The 16229-nt window shown below is 40.1% G+C and overlaps 1 protein-coding gene across 1 annotated transcript in view; it reads right to left on the minus strand.

Annotated features, from left to right (window-relative positions):
- Positions 1–6582: 6582 nt before the first annotated feature.
- Positions 6583–16229, minus strand: part of LOC108443492 (dehydrogenase/reductase SDR family member 11-like) — a 21559-nt gene continuing 11912 nt past the window's right edge. Inside the window, exons 2-7 of the mRNA XM_037546861.1 lie at positions 12401–12610; positions 10844–10938; positions 10623–10752; positions 10409–10501; positions 10242–10307; positions 6583–6735 (exon numbers count right to left, since the gene is read on the minus strand). Of these exons, the coding sequence (XP_037402758.1) occupies positions 6694–6735; positions 10242–10307; positions 10409–10501; positions 10623–10752; positions 10844–10938; positions 12401–12610 (636 nt within the window). The 3' untranslated portion in view covers positions 6583–6693. The remainder of the gene's footprint in view (positions 6736–10241; positions 10308–10408; positions 10502–10622; positions 10753–10843; positions 10939–12400; positions 12611–16229) is intronic.

Raw genomic sequence — 16229 nt, forward strand, 5'->3', positions numbered from 1 at the left:
CCAGTTTAGTGCTAGAAATTGTAATCGATATAGTGAGTCATCACAAATCATCCACCTGCAGTTTCACTTGTTACCAACAAACTTTTTAAACAATATATTTCACTCAACAACAGCAGGCAAATTTCAGTTAGCAAAAACTTCATTCACATTGTGCATTTTTCCTAGCACATTAAAAACTGCGTCTCTTAAGAAACAAAAATCTAGAAGCAACTCATTTAAATAATCACAGGCACATTTTAAATCTAACTTTCACTGGAAAAATCATTCTGAAAAATAATCTTCAAGCAACTGGTTTTCAATTTGTGAATAGCTGTCTAGACACATTTCAGTTAGTTGTTTATACTCTGGTAAAATATCTGTTCTTCTACTGTGCAATCTCAGTGCTACATTTGATACTACTGACTATAAAACTGTCATACATAGACTTGAAAACCGGGTAGGACTCTAAATCCTGTTTTAAACTGGTTAAGTTCATACCTGCGAGGAAGAAACCACCTTGTTGAGGTAGAAAATAATGCTTCTGAGAGAGTACCAGTGACCTGAGGTGTTCCCCAAGGTTTGATTCTTGGGCCACTCTTATTTAAGCCCTCTCGGCTAAAGGCTACCAGACTATGGGATGCCTTACCACAGCTACACAGATGATACTCAGATCTACTTGGCCCTCTCCTCAAACAACTATGGTCCCCTTGACTCATATTGTAGGTGCCTGGAGCATCAATTTCAATGTCAAATTTATTTATAAAGCACATTTAAAAACAACGTCAGTTGGCCAACATGCTGTACAAAGTGCAATAACAATGGAGTGCATCACTGAATGGGATAAATCCTAAATCCTTTTACAGCTGAGAGATAAAACAGCTTATTCTATTCAATATTAGCAATGAGAAGCACAGACTAGCTGCCTAAAATGTAAAGAACTAGATGCAACATTAGTGCACTAATGTACAAGGTGGGCCAGGAGAGACCTTGGGGGCCATTCAACTGGCCCACAACGACCAATCCAGTTTCCAGGAAACTGTTCATCTAGGAATGCCCGGACCTGACACCCATAATGTGGTGGTGCACCATCTTGCTGGAAACACTCAGGGAACGTGCCAGCTTCCAAAGTGGATTGGTCATCGTGGGCCAGTTGAATGGCCCCCAAGGTTTCCTGATCTGACCCCCTTAGACTTTTATCTTTGGGGTCATCTGAGGGCAGTTGTCTATGCTGTGAAGATACGAGATGTGCAGCACCTGAAACTACGGATACTGGAAGCCTGTGCCGGCATTTCTTCTGCGGTGTTGCTATCAGTGTGTGAAGAGCGGGAGAAGAGGGCTGCATTGACAATCCAACACAATGGGCAGCACTTTGAGCACATTTTATAATATAATATAATATAATATAATATAATATATATATATAATTTCTATTTATGCAATTTTACTCATTTATATTTTTACTGTACATTATATTTTATGGTTGTTTTAGTATGTTTTATAATCATCATCATCATCATCGGCGGTCACTCGTAGTCGAGTATGCCTGTCCTCCTTCTTAGTCCTTGTGGGTCTTTAGATGGGCATAGAGGCTAATTCTGGACCCGATTATTCTTGTATGGACAAGGGAATGTAGCAGTAGTAGATTTGGGTCTGGCCTGCTTGGACGTTAATCTCTCCTTTCTGAGTCTGCGTTTGACTTGGGCAGCCTTAATGAAGTTATCGATCTACTGAGTGAAATGTAGGCAGAGTTCTCAGTGGGAGTAAAAGAGGGGAACATGCATCACCCCCATTCATAAATTCTAACACCAGGACCGGCCATCAGTTACCGAAGACACTTTGAGGTATCATTACTGGTCTATAATTAGCTGAATGGCGTTAGAACATCACATGTATCTGATATGTTGCGGCGATATGAGCCGAGCCGAGCAGAACTCTCCGATCATTAGGAATTAAGTCCTGTAACGTCACGACTTTTAATTTCATTTAATGTTAAATTTTATTCGCTTTTAAATCTATTCTTTATAATAATTTTTTATTTCTATTCTTTTACATCATTTTAAAAATTGAATTATGTTTATGTTTTAAAGCACTTGGAATGACTGCAGTGTATGAAACTGAATTCTGAGGCGATACAGTCCCCAGAGAAAAGTTATTTCAGGTTTACCGCTGTTTTACCAGTCGAGTCAGTAAGTTTATCTACAATGAACCATTTTCACATCACTTTCTGAAAGACTTTACACTCCAGTGACTCAGTTATGCAGAAATTTTGAAAATGCTAAGAATTTCTCTTTTAAGTGACACCATTTAGATCAAATGATTGGCATTGGGTTTCATCCTGGTGTTCATGAAAGCACTTCTGAATTTGTTTACTAATCTGTCAGTGAAATATGGACACATCAAAAGGTTAGACGTCCATCCACACCAGATGACTCCACAAGGTGGCACTCTAAACTCTTCAATAGTCCACCTTCGTGTTTAACAGTTGGCAACACACATTGTCAACGTAAGGCCTTCTTTGTCCTTCTCAAACACATTTTGATGTAGGATAGAGGGTGAAGTACCACCCATTGTTTGCTCAGGGGTTTTGCTTTTATTATCCTTGAAATAAATTCTGCATCTTGCTGCTTAGAGCCTTACTACAAAGTCCCGCTTTGTGAAGCTGACCTGGCAGGTACTGTGTTAAGGCTGAGTCAGGGTAATTATAAGGGTAATTATTAAGGATCTGACTGGGTGTTCACTTCTTTGTTCAGCATCAACCTTGTTAAGTCTTTGCTGATGCCTGCCGGTTAGCTTTGACCCTCTGACCAGTTTCCCTTTGAAGAGACCCTTCAGCGATTTCGTTTCCAGTCAAAACAACCACGTCTCTTTTTTCAGGAGATATTCTGAGGAGGTTAGATATGAGACAATTCACCTGCACACAAAGAGAACAGTAAAACTCTGACTGTATCTGATGCTGAAAAACTGGTTCATGCTGTCATCTCCTCCAGACTCGACCACTGCAACGCACTTCTCATTGGGATTCCTGGCAAGAGTCTCCAGAGGCTGCAATACATTCAGAACAGCGCTGCTAGGATCCTGATGAGAGTGCGTAAATATGAGCACATCACACCCGTCCTCTGTTCTCTTCACTGGCTTCCCATCTCTGCCAGGATCGAATACAAGGTTTCCCTCCTCACCCACCAGTGCATTTACGGCAGTGCCCCTACGTATCTGAAAGAACTCCTCACCCCACTGACTTCATCACGATCCCTTCGTTCTATGAACACAAATCCCCCCAGAACTAAACTCCACACCATGGGGGACCGGGCCTTCTGTTCTGCTGCTCCTCGCTTATGGAATGCTCTCCCTGACCATCTGAGGGCACCACAGTCGAGTGAGAGTTTTAAAAAAGGACTTAAACCCTTTCTCTTCAGCAGAACTTACAACCAGTGATCTTCCTATGGAGTGTAAAGATGTTTTTACAGTAGTTCTTTGATTCTATGGAAATGCTTCTACTGTATAGCACTTTGAGATTTGCTTAAAATGTAAAGTGCGTTACAAATAAAATTTATTATAACTTATTATTATTAAAAAGGAAAATAAGTGAACACAGTTTTTAAAATTGGAGCAAAACAATTATTAAAACAGATAAAAATGTGATATGCAAGACCTCATGCACCACTAAAACCCATCAGATAAACAGCTTACAGCTGTATAAATGCATAGAGCGGAGAGAATTACACAACATTATCTTGGGTGTTTTCACATATACAGTACAGTGCAAGAGACCAGCTTAATGTCCAGTCAAAACAGCGATTCAGTACGTTATTCATTTTTCACTCTGGAAATCAGAAATAAAATTATCCACTTGCACAAGTTCCAAAAACTTTTTCCAATTTCAAAAACTATTTTACTTCAAAAAACTATTAAAAGACAGAAAGTGTTGTATTCATAGCCTGACAGATCACCAAAACTGTCCTCATGAAATCAGAGGTGAGAAATCAAGCTCCACTGTGTAGCTGCTGGTGATCTTAGATCAATGTTCTGGTCACCTCAGAGTCCAGTCCTCAACATAATCATGCAACCAACTTCTCAAACCAAACTTTGGAGGTGTGGAAAAATATTCCTGCAGATTTCTTTGAAAAACCAAAAGCAAGTCTCCTGAAAAGAATGGGTGCTTTGTTACAGGCACACTAAATACTGAACATCTGATATTTAGTTGTTGAGGCTACTGTGTAACTGTTCTTAATGTTTTCCTCTGACAGGACAGCCGAAGAGAGCACGATGGCTTGGGGTGAAGCTTGTGTGACAGCACGTGAGAACATGGCTGTTGGCCAGAACAGTTGCTCTGATAATCTCTGCCAAAAGCTCGGCGCTGAGTCACTGACTCATTAAAGAAGTAAGGGCTTCTGGGCAGAATACAACTCCGTCAGACGCTTTTATAGCTGACGCATAAAGCTAATTGGAATTCAACCTCAACTGACTCATTGACGTAGTCTGCCTTTGTATTTTATATTTGGTCACTTCAAAGTCCTTTTTAATGTGGCTTTGTTATTTCTAGCACCTGGGAGGCTGTGATGTAAATGAAAGCTGATCGTAAACTCAATGGTTTAAATGTTTTAACACCAAGATCAGCTTAAAATGACTTCAATGTGTAAGCTCAACTGCTTTATTCCTCAGAAATAGGAATGCGCAAATCAATCAGTGTTAACATATTTAAAACATTATGTATCATTTTTACCTTAAAATAATAGCTTCAAAATCCTTTTGATGGTACTGCGACTTATAACGCAGAGAATGGCATCTCTTCCATTGCCGCTTATGGCCCAGAATGCCTGCCATAGCGCTATGCAATCCTGGAGGAGCTGGCACGAGACCCCTCACATAACACTTCACACACACTCAGCTATAAGAAATAGCTGAGTATTTCCAGCATGGACATCATGGCAGAGGCTGCCAAAAGACCAAAGACGTTGTCAGAGGAAGCGAGGAAGAGAGAGAGTGACCAAGCTAGAGTGAATCTCAGAGAAAAATCCACAGTGTAAGCCTCCCAGATGGCACATTTGATAGGGCCCAAACCTGGGCCACATCTGGCATTTAGATGCGGTTGACATACCACATGGAATGATGGCACAGGAGTGGGCCAGACGCGGTTGCCAGAACACAGCCTTTTAACTGCCATTACAGCACCACATCTCCGCCACCTTTGCCGGAACTGACCCACCACTCAAAATACAGCGCCATGAGGCTCAGGGAGAGGTGGTGTTTCTCACTCTTGGAATACTCTCTGCAGATGGCTACGGTGTTGATGGGATTTAAAGTCATGATTTCTTGATAAATGAGCAAATGCACTGTGTGGGTGCTTCCGCTGACTAGCCTACATGTCCAAACTGTGATAAAAGATTAGTTTGATTTAAAATAAAACTTCAGATCAGTTTTGTCGTTTAATGAATGAAAAATCATTGTAATCAAAATCTGAATAAAACTGCAAACCAGGATAAGCAGTGGTGTTCCTAGCACTGCAGATTGTGACGAGTTCATTAAAATCAGCGTTTTAACCTGGCATATGGCCAAGATCTGAATATAAACTATGCTCCCACCCAGTTCTGTTAACCCCTGTTTAAAATACATAGGATTATCATGCAGCTCATGTCACAGTTTGCCAGAAGTGGCCCAGATCTGTTTCGGGACACGTTGGCCATTCCACTTCAGGCTCACATGCAGTAGTCAGAGCTGACCATGGGCCAGCAGGGCCACATCTCTTTCAGAAGTGGCCCACACCCGCATGCTATCTGGGCAGCCAACGTTTTTTATGCAAGGTCATGATGAGGGTTATAAACTTATCGGTCATCCTGTCTCGCAGAGTTTTGTAGTTTTTTTTCACATGTCAAAAGTCATCTAACCTCAGAGCTGTTTCAGGCTAGCATGCAAAGAAATAAATTCATCTCTCATGCCAAAACATTGTCAGTCGCTGTCAATCTCACGCCAAATTACCTCCAGTAATAAAATCCTGTAATATTACTGTACCTTCACGGTCAACATGGTTCTCTCTCTTCTGATATTCTCTTTGCCGGTGTTGTGCTGAATTCTGACTCCCGGGGGAATCAAACTCCTCTTTACGTGCACGCGCCTCACACAGGTATGTGGAGGCTACAGATCACAGCTTTATTTTTTTTGCTATTTAGACATAAAACAACCAAAAATCAACCCTGCATGAGGCGCGTGCACATGAAGGGGAGCTTGATTCTGCTTCCTTCAGCTCGTCAACAAACACACACATACAGCCGTCCGTGAGTGGAGCTCACTGCATGATTTGTATTTACAACAATAATTTAAAAGGGAAACGCAATGAACAACACGACTGCAGGGGAGACCAACAGCAAAAAAACAAAGCCAATTCTCAGGTGATGCTCCTTTAATCAGTTGATAGAAATGTTGGTTTAAAAATCAGAAAAAAACAGAAAGTGCAAATCAAGCTGAAAACTGCATTATTACATTATACATTACATTATTATATAATTATTAATAATTAATTATTAGATCGCAGGTGCATTTCACTAAAATATAACGTTTTAATAAAAGTTTAATTAAGTTAATATTTAATAAAATATATTTTTAGCAGTCATTTTTGTGTTTTTAATCTGTTTCACTCACTGATACAAAATTTTAGTATAGAAATTTAAAGTTATACTGATTTTTAAAAAAGAGCTTCATGCTGAATTCACTCAGGTTAGTTCAAACCTGTTGTTCCACTGGCCTCATCTGTATATCTCCAATCTATAAAAAGAAATGAAGGAAAGAAAACTTCACAAATGATGTGGTCTTCTGCAGTACATGACAGAGTTTGATCATATATACAAACTTCACTTCTAAAACAGTTCAAACTTTAGGAGAAATGCTGCTAAACATGAAAGTACTGTTTCCCTAGTCTTCAGTCTTCAGCTGCTAGTCATACATTTTTTGGAACATGTTGAATTCATCAGTTTCAGAAAGATCATTAAAAAAAACAATTAAGTTGATCAGGTAATTTTTTTTATTTAAATACAGGTTAAAGTGGATTTATAAATCACTGCATGTTTATTTGCATTTTGGAAGGTTGTATTTATGCATATTTAAAGAGTTGGTGACGGCAAATCTCTCATTCCACAACAATAACAGTGACGAGGCATTTGATTTCATGCTAATTGACTTGCTCAAAACAAAGCTTATACTTTTCCTGCTGAGACCCTCTTTTCGTTTGCCCTGGATTCTTCCAAATCAGCATAGAGTAGCGGAGAGTACGCTTTCCAAGTGAACAGCAAAGGGACTGCAGGTGCTCTACAATGGGTTTAAGCCTGAATTAACAAGGCAAGCGGCTTTATCTCGTATACAGTGAGTGAAAACCGGAGTGAACGAGCAGAAAAGCTTGAGTGCGGGGGCCTTTTGGGTTAAGATGGCAGTGGGAAAGTATCGAGGCATGGATGTCAGGTACTTCAGTCATAGGGACTGGCAGCAGGAGACACAGAGAGATATATAGCACGGCCACAGAGCATAAACCCCTCTTTACAAAGCCAAAGGCACATGTGAGAGTTCAGTGGTGTAAAAAAGTGAAAGTCAGGTGAGTCATTCCTCACCATGTTCTCCACAACAGCTGGACACTTGACCCCTGCTATAAGGGGGTTTGGTGGCTCTGTTGTGCTGTGGGGGACATTGTTTGGGTCCCCATGTCCACTTACAAGGAAGGGTCAGTGCAAATCAATACAAAGTTATTCTGACCGATCAGCATTATGCTATAAAGAAACATTTCAGTCTTGATGGGAGTGGTCTCTTCCAGGATGACAACACCTCCCATCACAGACCATGAAAGGTCACTGAAGGGTTTGATGAGTATGAAAATTATGTAAGTGCGCTTTGCGCCTCAGAGTCACCATTTGGGGCAGACGTGTCGAGTAGCACGCTCCACCAACATCATCAAAAACCCAATTTAGGAAATGTTTTGTAAGAATGTTGTTCCTTCCCATCAGTCAGTTTCCTCCCCTCCTCCCTCCCTGCTCCTTCAGCGCTGCGTCCTGCCCCACATTTCTCCACCCCATCGTTATTCTGCTCACCTGTGTCTTCTCTGCAGTTGTGCTTGAGTGTTCCTTGTTGGCTTTAGACTGTATGTATGTATGTATGTATGTATGTACGTATGTACATCGTGATTTCCGGTTTTTGTTTTTTTAGATTGTGTCTCTCACAGTGGACGTGCACCCAAGATGAAAATTTCAGACCCCTCCATCATTTCTAAGTGGGAGAACTTGCAAAGTCACAGGGTGTTCAAATACTTATCTTCCTCACCGTATATATATATATATATATATATATATATATATATATATATATATATATATATACACACATACATACACACGTTTTGTCTTGCGCTTTGCTCAGCACTGTTCACTTATAACCGCTTTGCTCTGTTTTGTATATTACCTTTTTATTCTTCTTAGTCAAGCTCATTTTCTTAGATTCTACATTTTCACCACTACTGCCTGCATTTTCTTCTATTTCCATAAATCTTAATGAAGCCAATTTGCACAAGCGCTCCACTTCCTCTCCTGCTCATCTTACACTGATCAGGCGTAACGTTCTGACCACATCCTCGTTTCTACGCTCACTGTCCACTTTATCAGCTCCACTTACTGTATAGCTGCACTCTGTAGTTCTACAGTTACAGACTGTAGTCCATCTGTTTCTCTGATACTCTGTTACCCTGTTCTTCAGTGGTCAGGACCCCCCTGGACCCTCACAGAGCAGGTACTATTTGGGTGGTGGGTCATTCTCAGCACTGCAATCCACTCAGACCAGCACAACACACACTATTAATCAATCAATCAAATCAAATCAATCAACCTTTATTTTGACCTGGCAGCTGATCCAGTCACTAGAGCGAGTCTGATAATTACTGTTATTTGTAATCATCAATGAAGTGATATATTCTGGCAAAGGACCTGAGAGTGTCTTATAAATAAAAATCAACCCGTGTGTTTCCCTTCGTCCCGTTAAAGAGGGCCACCCAACTTTCCCATGCAGCTCTCAGTGGTGAGTTCTGTACGGTTCTCCAGTGATGACCCTCAGGGCAGAGCGATACACTGGGTCCAGTAATTTGAGAGAGCTGGAGGAGCATATTTATAGATAACGTCACCAAAGTCCAGCACTGATAGTAAAGCTGCTTCAACTAGTCTTTTTCTGGCGTGCGTGGGGAAACAGGACTGTCTATAAAAACAACCCAGCTTCTGTCGCATTTACTGACTAGTTTATTAATGTGTGGTTTAAAACTGAGTTTATCGTCCAGCCATATGCCAAGGTATTTATATTCCGTGACTCTCTCAATAGTGGATCCTGCCAGGGTAGTAATATTTACAGTACTAAAATCAGTATTAAAAGATCTGGAAAACAGCATGAACTTAGTTTTCATGGCATTTAAAACTAGTTTGTGCTTATATAGCGCCACCTGCAGAGCATTAAATGAGCTCTGTAATTTTCTTGTTGCAGCATGAATAGAATCAGCTGAGCAATATAAAAATCATGTCATCTGCATAAAAGTGAACTTTGCAGTCTGAGGTTGAAGCAGAGGCAGCAATATCATTTATGTAGATATTAAATAAAACTGGACCCAAAATTGAACCTTGTGGTACACCTTTAGATATAGATACCAACTCTGATGTATAATTATTCAATGTCATGCACTGATTTCTGTCAGTGAGGTAGTTTTGGGTCCAGTCCAGCGCAGCTGCATCAAAGCCAATCTTTTCTAAGTTCCGTAAAAGAAGAGTGTGATCAACTGTGTCGAATGCTTTTGTTACGTCAATAAAAACAGCTGCACAATGTTTCTTCTTGTCTATGTCTGAATAAAGATTGTTTAAACCCAGTGTCGTAGCAGAGACAGTGCTGTGACCTTCTCTGAAACCAGACTGATATTTAGATAAAACAGAATTTACTAACACACCACTACCATGTTAGTGTTACTGCAGTTCTGAGAATGATCAAGAATGAGAATGGGGGTCCTGACCACTGAAGAACAGGGTAACAGAGTGTCAGAGAAACAGATGGACTACAGTCTGTAACTGTAGAACTACAGAGTGCAGCTCTACAGTCAGTGGAGCTGATAAAGTGGACAGTGAGTGTAGAAACGAGGCGGTGGTCTAATCGGTGTGTATTACACCAGTACACGTCCAGAGATCAATACAGTTCAACGTAATTATAAAACGCTCAAAACAAAGTGAAAGGGTTTCAGGCATTAAGAGGACAAATAATCTTGCCTGAACGTGTGGAGGGGCACTCAGGACATATATGACAGCACTGGCAACATCCTCAGCTTGAAGACACTGTAAGACAATATCGGAATAAGTAGTGACATTTAATATGGGTTAACAATTTTCAATGTTAAAATATTCCGGTTGTGGTGAAATATATATATATTTTTCACCTTCGACTCTCCATACATCTCTGCAGCCTTTTCTGGGTTGCCCCTACAGAATCTGTAACCAAATTCAGTCTCCACTACTCCAGGGGATATACACTGCCAAAGAAATAGCAACGTCAGGGTCTTTAAAACGGTTAAGAATGAGCCATCAGCATCCCAAACTGATATCTACATACTGCACTTTAACCACGAACTGCACACTGTTTATCAGTCTTACTGTAGTGCGTATATGAGACTTGGCATCCCACAGTTCTTGCCGCAAGCCTTCTGTGAGAGCGGTCACAGCGTATTTGGTTGCAACGTAGAAGTGCGCGTCGGCATTGTGCACCACCTTGTGTCCAGCTATGCTAAAGCATAATGACATTCTTCAGGCTCAGCAGTGATGAGATTACAGACAGATAAATAGATAAAAGCAATCAAAAATCAATCTTCCCATACCTGTTTAGGTGGATGATATGGCCATCATCGACATTTCTTTCTTTCATGGACTGATGGGCTTCACGAGTGCAGACTGACAGTGCAAGAACGTTGACCTGTAAAATGATGACTGGTCTGATGAACTAAACTACAGCTTGGAAATGCTGTTGTCCTCATGCACATATTAAAGCTTATAAAATAAATATATAAACAAAATACCTGTCAATCTCTAGAATCACATATTTAAAGTCAAGACGTCTTAATAACGCCTAGATCACTGTTATCCAATAAAAAAAATCTATTACACCAACTGTTATAAACACAGCCCATGTTATGGGTCAGCGTGTAAAATAGGCTCCTACAGGGGACTTCTTAAACGTCTGTAATGCTTTGTTTATTAACAAAGTGAAGGAATAAAAAAAGTCAACTGAGTTTTTACATTCTTGTTAAAACCGTCTTTTCTGGAATTCTGTGAAGCTGCTTTGTGACAACATCCAATGTAAAAAGCACTGGAAATAAATTTGATTTGATTTGATCTGATCTGAGTGAAAACACGGTGAATAATGTTGAAGGGCAGTCACGCATCCAGCATCTGTCAGAACTGGTGACCCCTAAGCCAATGCCCATCCATACACCTCAGTCACGAATGCTTTTTGGTTGAAAGGGTGAAATGGTTGCAAATCCACGGAAAATAATGTGTGGTTTATTTATTTATTTTTGTGTAGAGATGCACAACAGCCACATATTCCAATGGCAGCTGTCAGAATTGGTGACTCAAGGCACATCTGTTCACCCCATGAATGAATGCAAATACTATTTGGTTAAAAAGGTAAAAAGATGGTAAGCCACCCCCCCAAGAAAAATAAACGAAAATAAAAGTGGATAGTCATAACATCATTTACATGTCATGCCAATATAAGCTTCATAGCCGGAGTGTAAACAGAATCTGGCATAGATACATTTATCAGTGTCAGGCTCCAGTCCTCATGGGCCAAAACACTGCAGACTTCAGCACGCTGCCTCATTAAGCTCATCAGCCAATTAGCAAGGCCTACATGAAATGCATTCTGAGCATTAGATGAGGATAAAGACTAATGCAGCACTTTGGCCTGGAAGTTCTCCGGTTTGACATGCCTGGTGTAACACCCGTCACATTTATATTACCCCACCTCCCCATGTGAAATTCATATCTAAAAAGGCTTAAGTGAAAATTAGTTGTACCTAACAAACGTTAAATTTGTTAGGGACCGTTTTCTCTTTCTGGGATCCTTGTGGTCTAAAATAAAACGATAGACCTGAGATTGAAAGTTGTGACCAATAGTAAAGGAGTACAGATGCAGTCACCAGCATAACACTGTTGATGTAGCATAGTGAGTAACACTGCTGCCCTCCACATGGTAGACTGGTAGATGGTAGACAGCCTCAAAAACGTCAAAAACCCTGGGCAAGACTCCTAACGTTACATTGGCCTACATCTAGAACATCAGTTAACAGTCAGTCATTAAAGTCTCTCTGGATAAGTGTGCCAGCCAACTGCATGAATGTAAATGTAATTAGAGATCATGAGTTGCTACTTACATCAAACATGTTTCTCCAGGCACTGGTTTTGCCATTTAACAAAGGCTCCGGATGAGCTAAACCAGCATTGTTGATGCACACATCGACGCCCTGATGTAATGATTTGATTGAAGAGAACATTGATAAAATCTCCTCCTCCACGGTCAGGTCACATTTGTATGGAATCAGACTGCCACTGAAGCCGGAGCTGGCACATTCTGCTGCCAGTTTCTGGAAAAAGGGCACAACGTTTAAAAGAGCAGATGGTTATGAATAACCAACATCTGAGATGCACTGTAAAGTGTATGATTTCATTAAAACACAAGCCTGGAATTTTTCTACACCCAACTTTAGTGCAACTGTCCTGGCCTACTGCAGTGGACTGGACACAATGTATTATGTACGTTTCATACAATATTTCTCATGCAAATACAGTGTCAATCTGAATAAAGACCCTAACACTAACTATGGAAAAATGTTTTGATGTTTATGCTTTGCACCAACAACATGACAGAAATCTATTTAGTAGATTAAGTAAAATCTTTCTAAAACTTTTTTTTTCTCTAAAAATCAATTACTGGCACAATAGCACGTCTGGAAATTCTCATAAAGTCAAATTGAGATATAATAGCATTCATATTTATCTTTGTTCAAGCACAGCTGAGCTCTTAGGAGCTCTTCACTGGAGTATGAACCTGAGGTCTCACACAGGGCACGTGCTCTTACTCATCCATCAGCAGGCCAAAGGTCAGAATGCATAAATGACGGGACACCAAATGTTCTTGATCTTCAGAAATCAGGCAGTGACTGTAAAGAACCTGACCTGACAAGATCCCCATGTCCACTAGGGGAGCAATCATCAGGACTTTTTATGGCCTTAGATCATTCTGAACATGTGGGGCCCCTAACTGACATCCTATGGGTAGCCAGCTAAAAGTACCTCAATCAATACTTCCTTCACTTCATTCATTTTGATCAAATTTAAATGAATGCCAAGACGATATAAGTATATCGCTGAAGAAAACCTCGTATCTCCAAAATGTTAAAAACGTTCTTAACTTTGAATACAAGTTAAAGGAGTTGGATTTCTTCCAGGAACGTCTGCAGCATTTCTATTGGTCTGTTCGTCATGAATCTGTCAGACTGTAGATCAGCTGGTATTTAAAAAATAAAATAAAAAAAATAAATAAAAAAAAAGATTTTTGGAGGTTTTATTCAGACAGCAGCAATTTCAAGCAATTTTTTATTTATTTATTTTTTAAATACCAGCTGATCCACTGGTGACTTTTGAGCACTGAGCAACTGCTTATACAGCTTCTCATTCCCATTTCTTTACTACTGATTTTTCCCTTTTTTTTAGATTTAAAAGATTAAAACGAAACATTTCAAACACTGTACTGCTCTAAATCCAATTAAATAGGACTACATATGATCTCTGTGATGAAACATGCAGATAAGCAGAGTTCTTTAAGAACTGACTACATCCGTTACATGAGCAGGAATGCATTTCGTTAAATCACAATATAATCGCCTACCGCTACGTGTGCACGTATATTTCTATTTCATGTTATTTAAATCATAAAAACAGCCGGTCCTGGCTGCTTATATGCCCTATTCTCTTCTAGCCTCTGCTGTCCAACCACAGAGGGAAGCACCTGGCAGGGCTGGAAATCGCTACAGCCCCATTATACATTATTGTCAAGATGCTTGTGCCACATTAGAAATTTATCATTTAATTTATTCGTGATATGGCATAGTGTGATGTACTGTAATGTATTTGTTTCGACTTCAACTTCCCCCAAAAGACACTTCGTATCAAATCAGACGTTCACATTTTACTGGAGCAAAACAAAATCCAACATCCAAAAAACTTTGTCCTCATTTACAAAGATGGAAAAACAACATTCAGAATTATCTTTATCCTTACATAATCGTCATAATCAAAAAGTCTGAATAAACCCAGTCAAATGATGTTTGATTTCACAAGAGCACACTTTAACAATCACTAACACTAAGATAACAATCCCTGCTTATTTGCTGAATTTAACATATTAGAGACAAAAACTGAAATATAAATTGTGGCCTGTGCAAAAGAATTTAAACATTACGTTACATTTTTCCCAATATATTAAACTCAGAACACTAGAATTTGCAGTGGATGCATTAACTTACTTTCACTTTGACTAAACGTCATGGGGCACCCAAACTTTTGCATCTGACTATTTTTAACAAATGAAATCTAGAATCTAAATTTACATTTAGAGTCTCATGCAATCATATACTGGTACCTTATCACGGTGTTTCTGATTCCTGCTTAAAACAGCGCAATCAAAACTCCTCATTTAACACACCAGATTCCACCACCAGCTAATTAACAAGGCCTTAATCAGTTGAATTCAGTGTTAGAAGAGGGAAAAGGTTAAAAGAGGGTTAGAAAATGCTAATCTGTGCGGAGCAGAGGCCTGGAAGGAACCCAGTTTGACACCTTTTATCTAACTGTTCCTGACAGCAACTTCAAAACTCATCAGAAAGAGGCAGTGCCATCTTGTGGAATAAGACAGAAATAGCAATTTATTGGTCTAAAAAAGGAATAAATACACTGTATGCTCGGTGAGATGAGATGAATATAAAACTTTCTGGCTTAAAAGTGTATTTGGTGTCATAGAGAACATTTTTAAATGTAACGGATGTTTTCAAATCCATGGATTTCTTGTTACGACACATGACATCATCACGGGCTCCATCAAATACCAGGAACCACAAATGAATAACCTGCAAGGACCAAAGAGCTTTTGTACGGATGAACGGTCACATAACCCGTTAGGCGTGTTCTCCCAACTCGTCCAGAGAAGATTCAGTACGATTACCTAGGCAAAGGGAGGGCGCAAGAAGTAAAGAGCAGCTCATGCATATTAATGCTTTACTTCTCTGGCACCTCAGTAGGGTGGCACCTCAGTGGGGTGGCACCTCAGGGTGCCAATAATTCTGTCAGACACACTGGAGCAAAATCACTAATCACTAAGAATTCTACATTCAAAACTTTCACAGGTAAACCTCCTTTACTGGATACCGAAGGACGCAAGATACACTTAATTGCTGACACATTCTGGCAAAAAATATTGAGAGAAGCGAAGCAGCAGCGATGAATCAGCAGGTTGGATAGGCAGCGAGTAATTCAGTCCTCAGATAAGATTATATAACCAGAACGTTCTGAACGCAGCCTTAGACAGAAGATCTTCAGCTGGACAGGGTTGTATCAGGTCAAACGGAACACCTTTCAGCAAACATTGGAATAATACATAACGTCCTGCGAGTTAAGCGCTGTTAGTTCTTGTAAATGTGTTTCTCCTACTGAGTGCTGCCTCTACTCAGAAGATCCAACACCCCTTAAAAGGTGAATTTCACCTTGAGTGGGACGGCTGGAAAGATAAAGGTGGATGCACTTACAAAACCGTTGTTTGAGCAGGGGCACTAAACCAGTTGCCTTCATTTGCTGTATGTAAACGAACTCAGTTCTGACCGCCTGCTCTGCTTTTCGGCTCATTTCCAAAGCACTGCAGGCTAAACAGCCGCAGGCTGAACGGCCGGTCTAACGTGCGGACCGGAGAGAGAGAAACGTGTTCTGAATCAATGTTTACATACTACATTAAACTTTATGTTAAAAGACATGTTTCGGGATTCCGTGCCTAAAAAAAAACCCCATAATAATGATGTCACATCAATTTACATTCATTCATACTCGGCTCTCTAAAGACACACCAAGTAACATTGATGTTCACCACAAGCACAACAGCTACACCACTGTTGTATTGGCTGAGAAGTGTCCCACTCCACCTGGCGTGCCTCTAAC

The sequence above is a fragment of the Pygocentrus nattereri genome, chromosome 17 (genome assembly GCF_015220715.1).
Source record: "Pygocentrus nattereri isolate fPygNat1 chromosome 17, fPygNat1.pri, whole genome shotgun sequence".
NCBI classification, from domain to species: domain Eukaryota; kingdom Metazoa; phylum Chordata; class Actinopteri; order Characiformes; family Serrasalmidae; genus Pygocentrus; species Pygocentrus nattereri.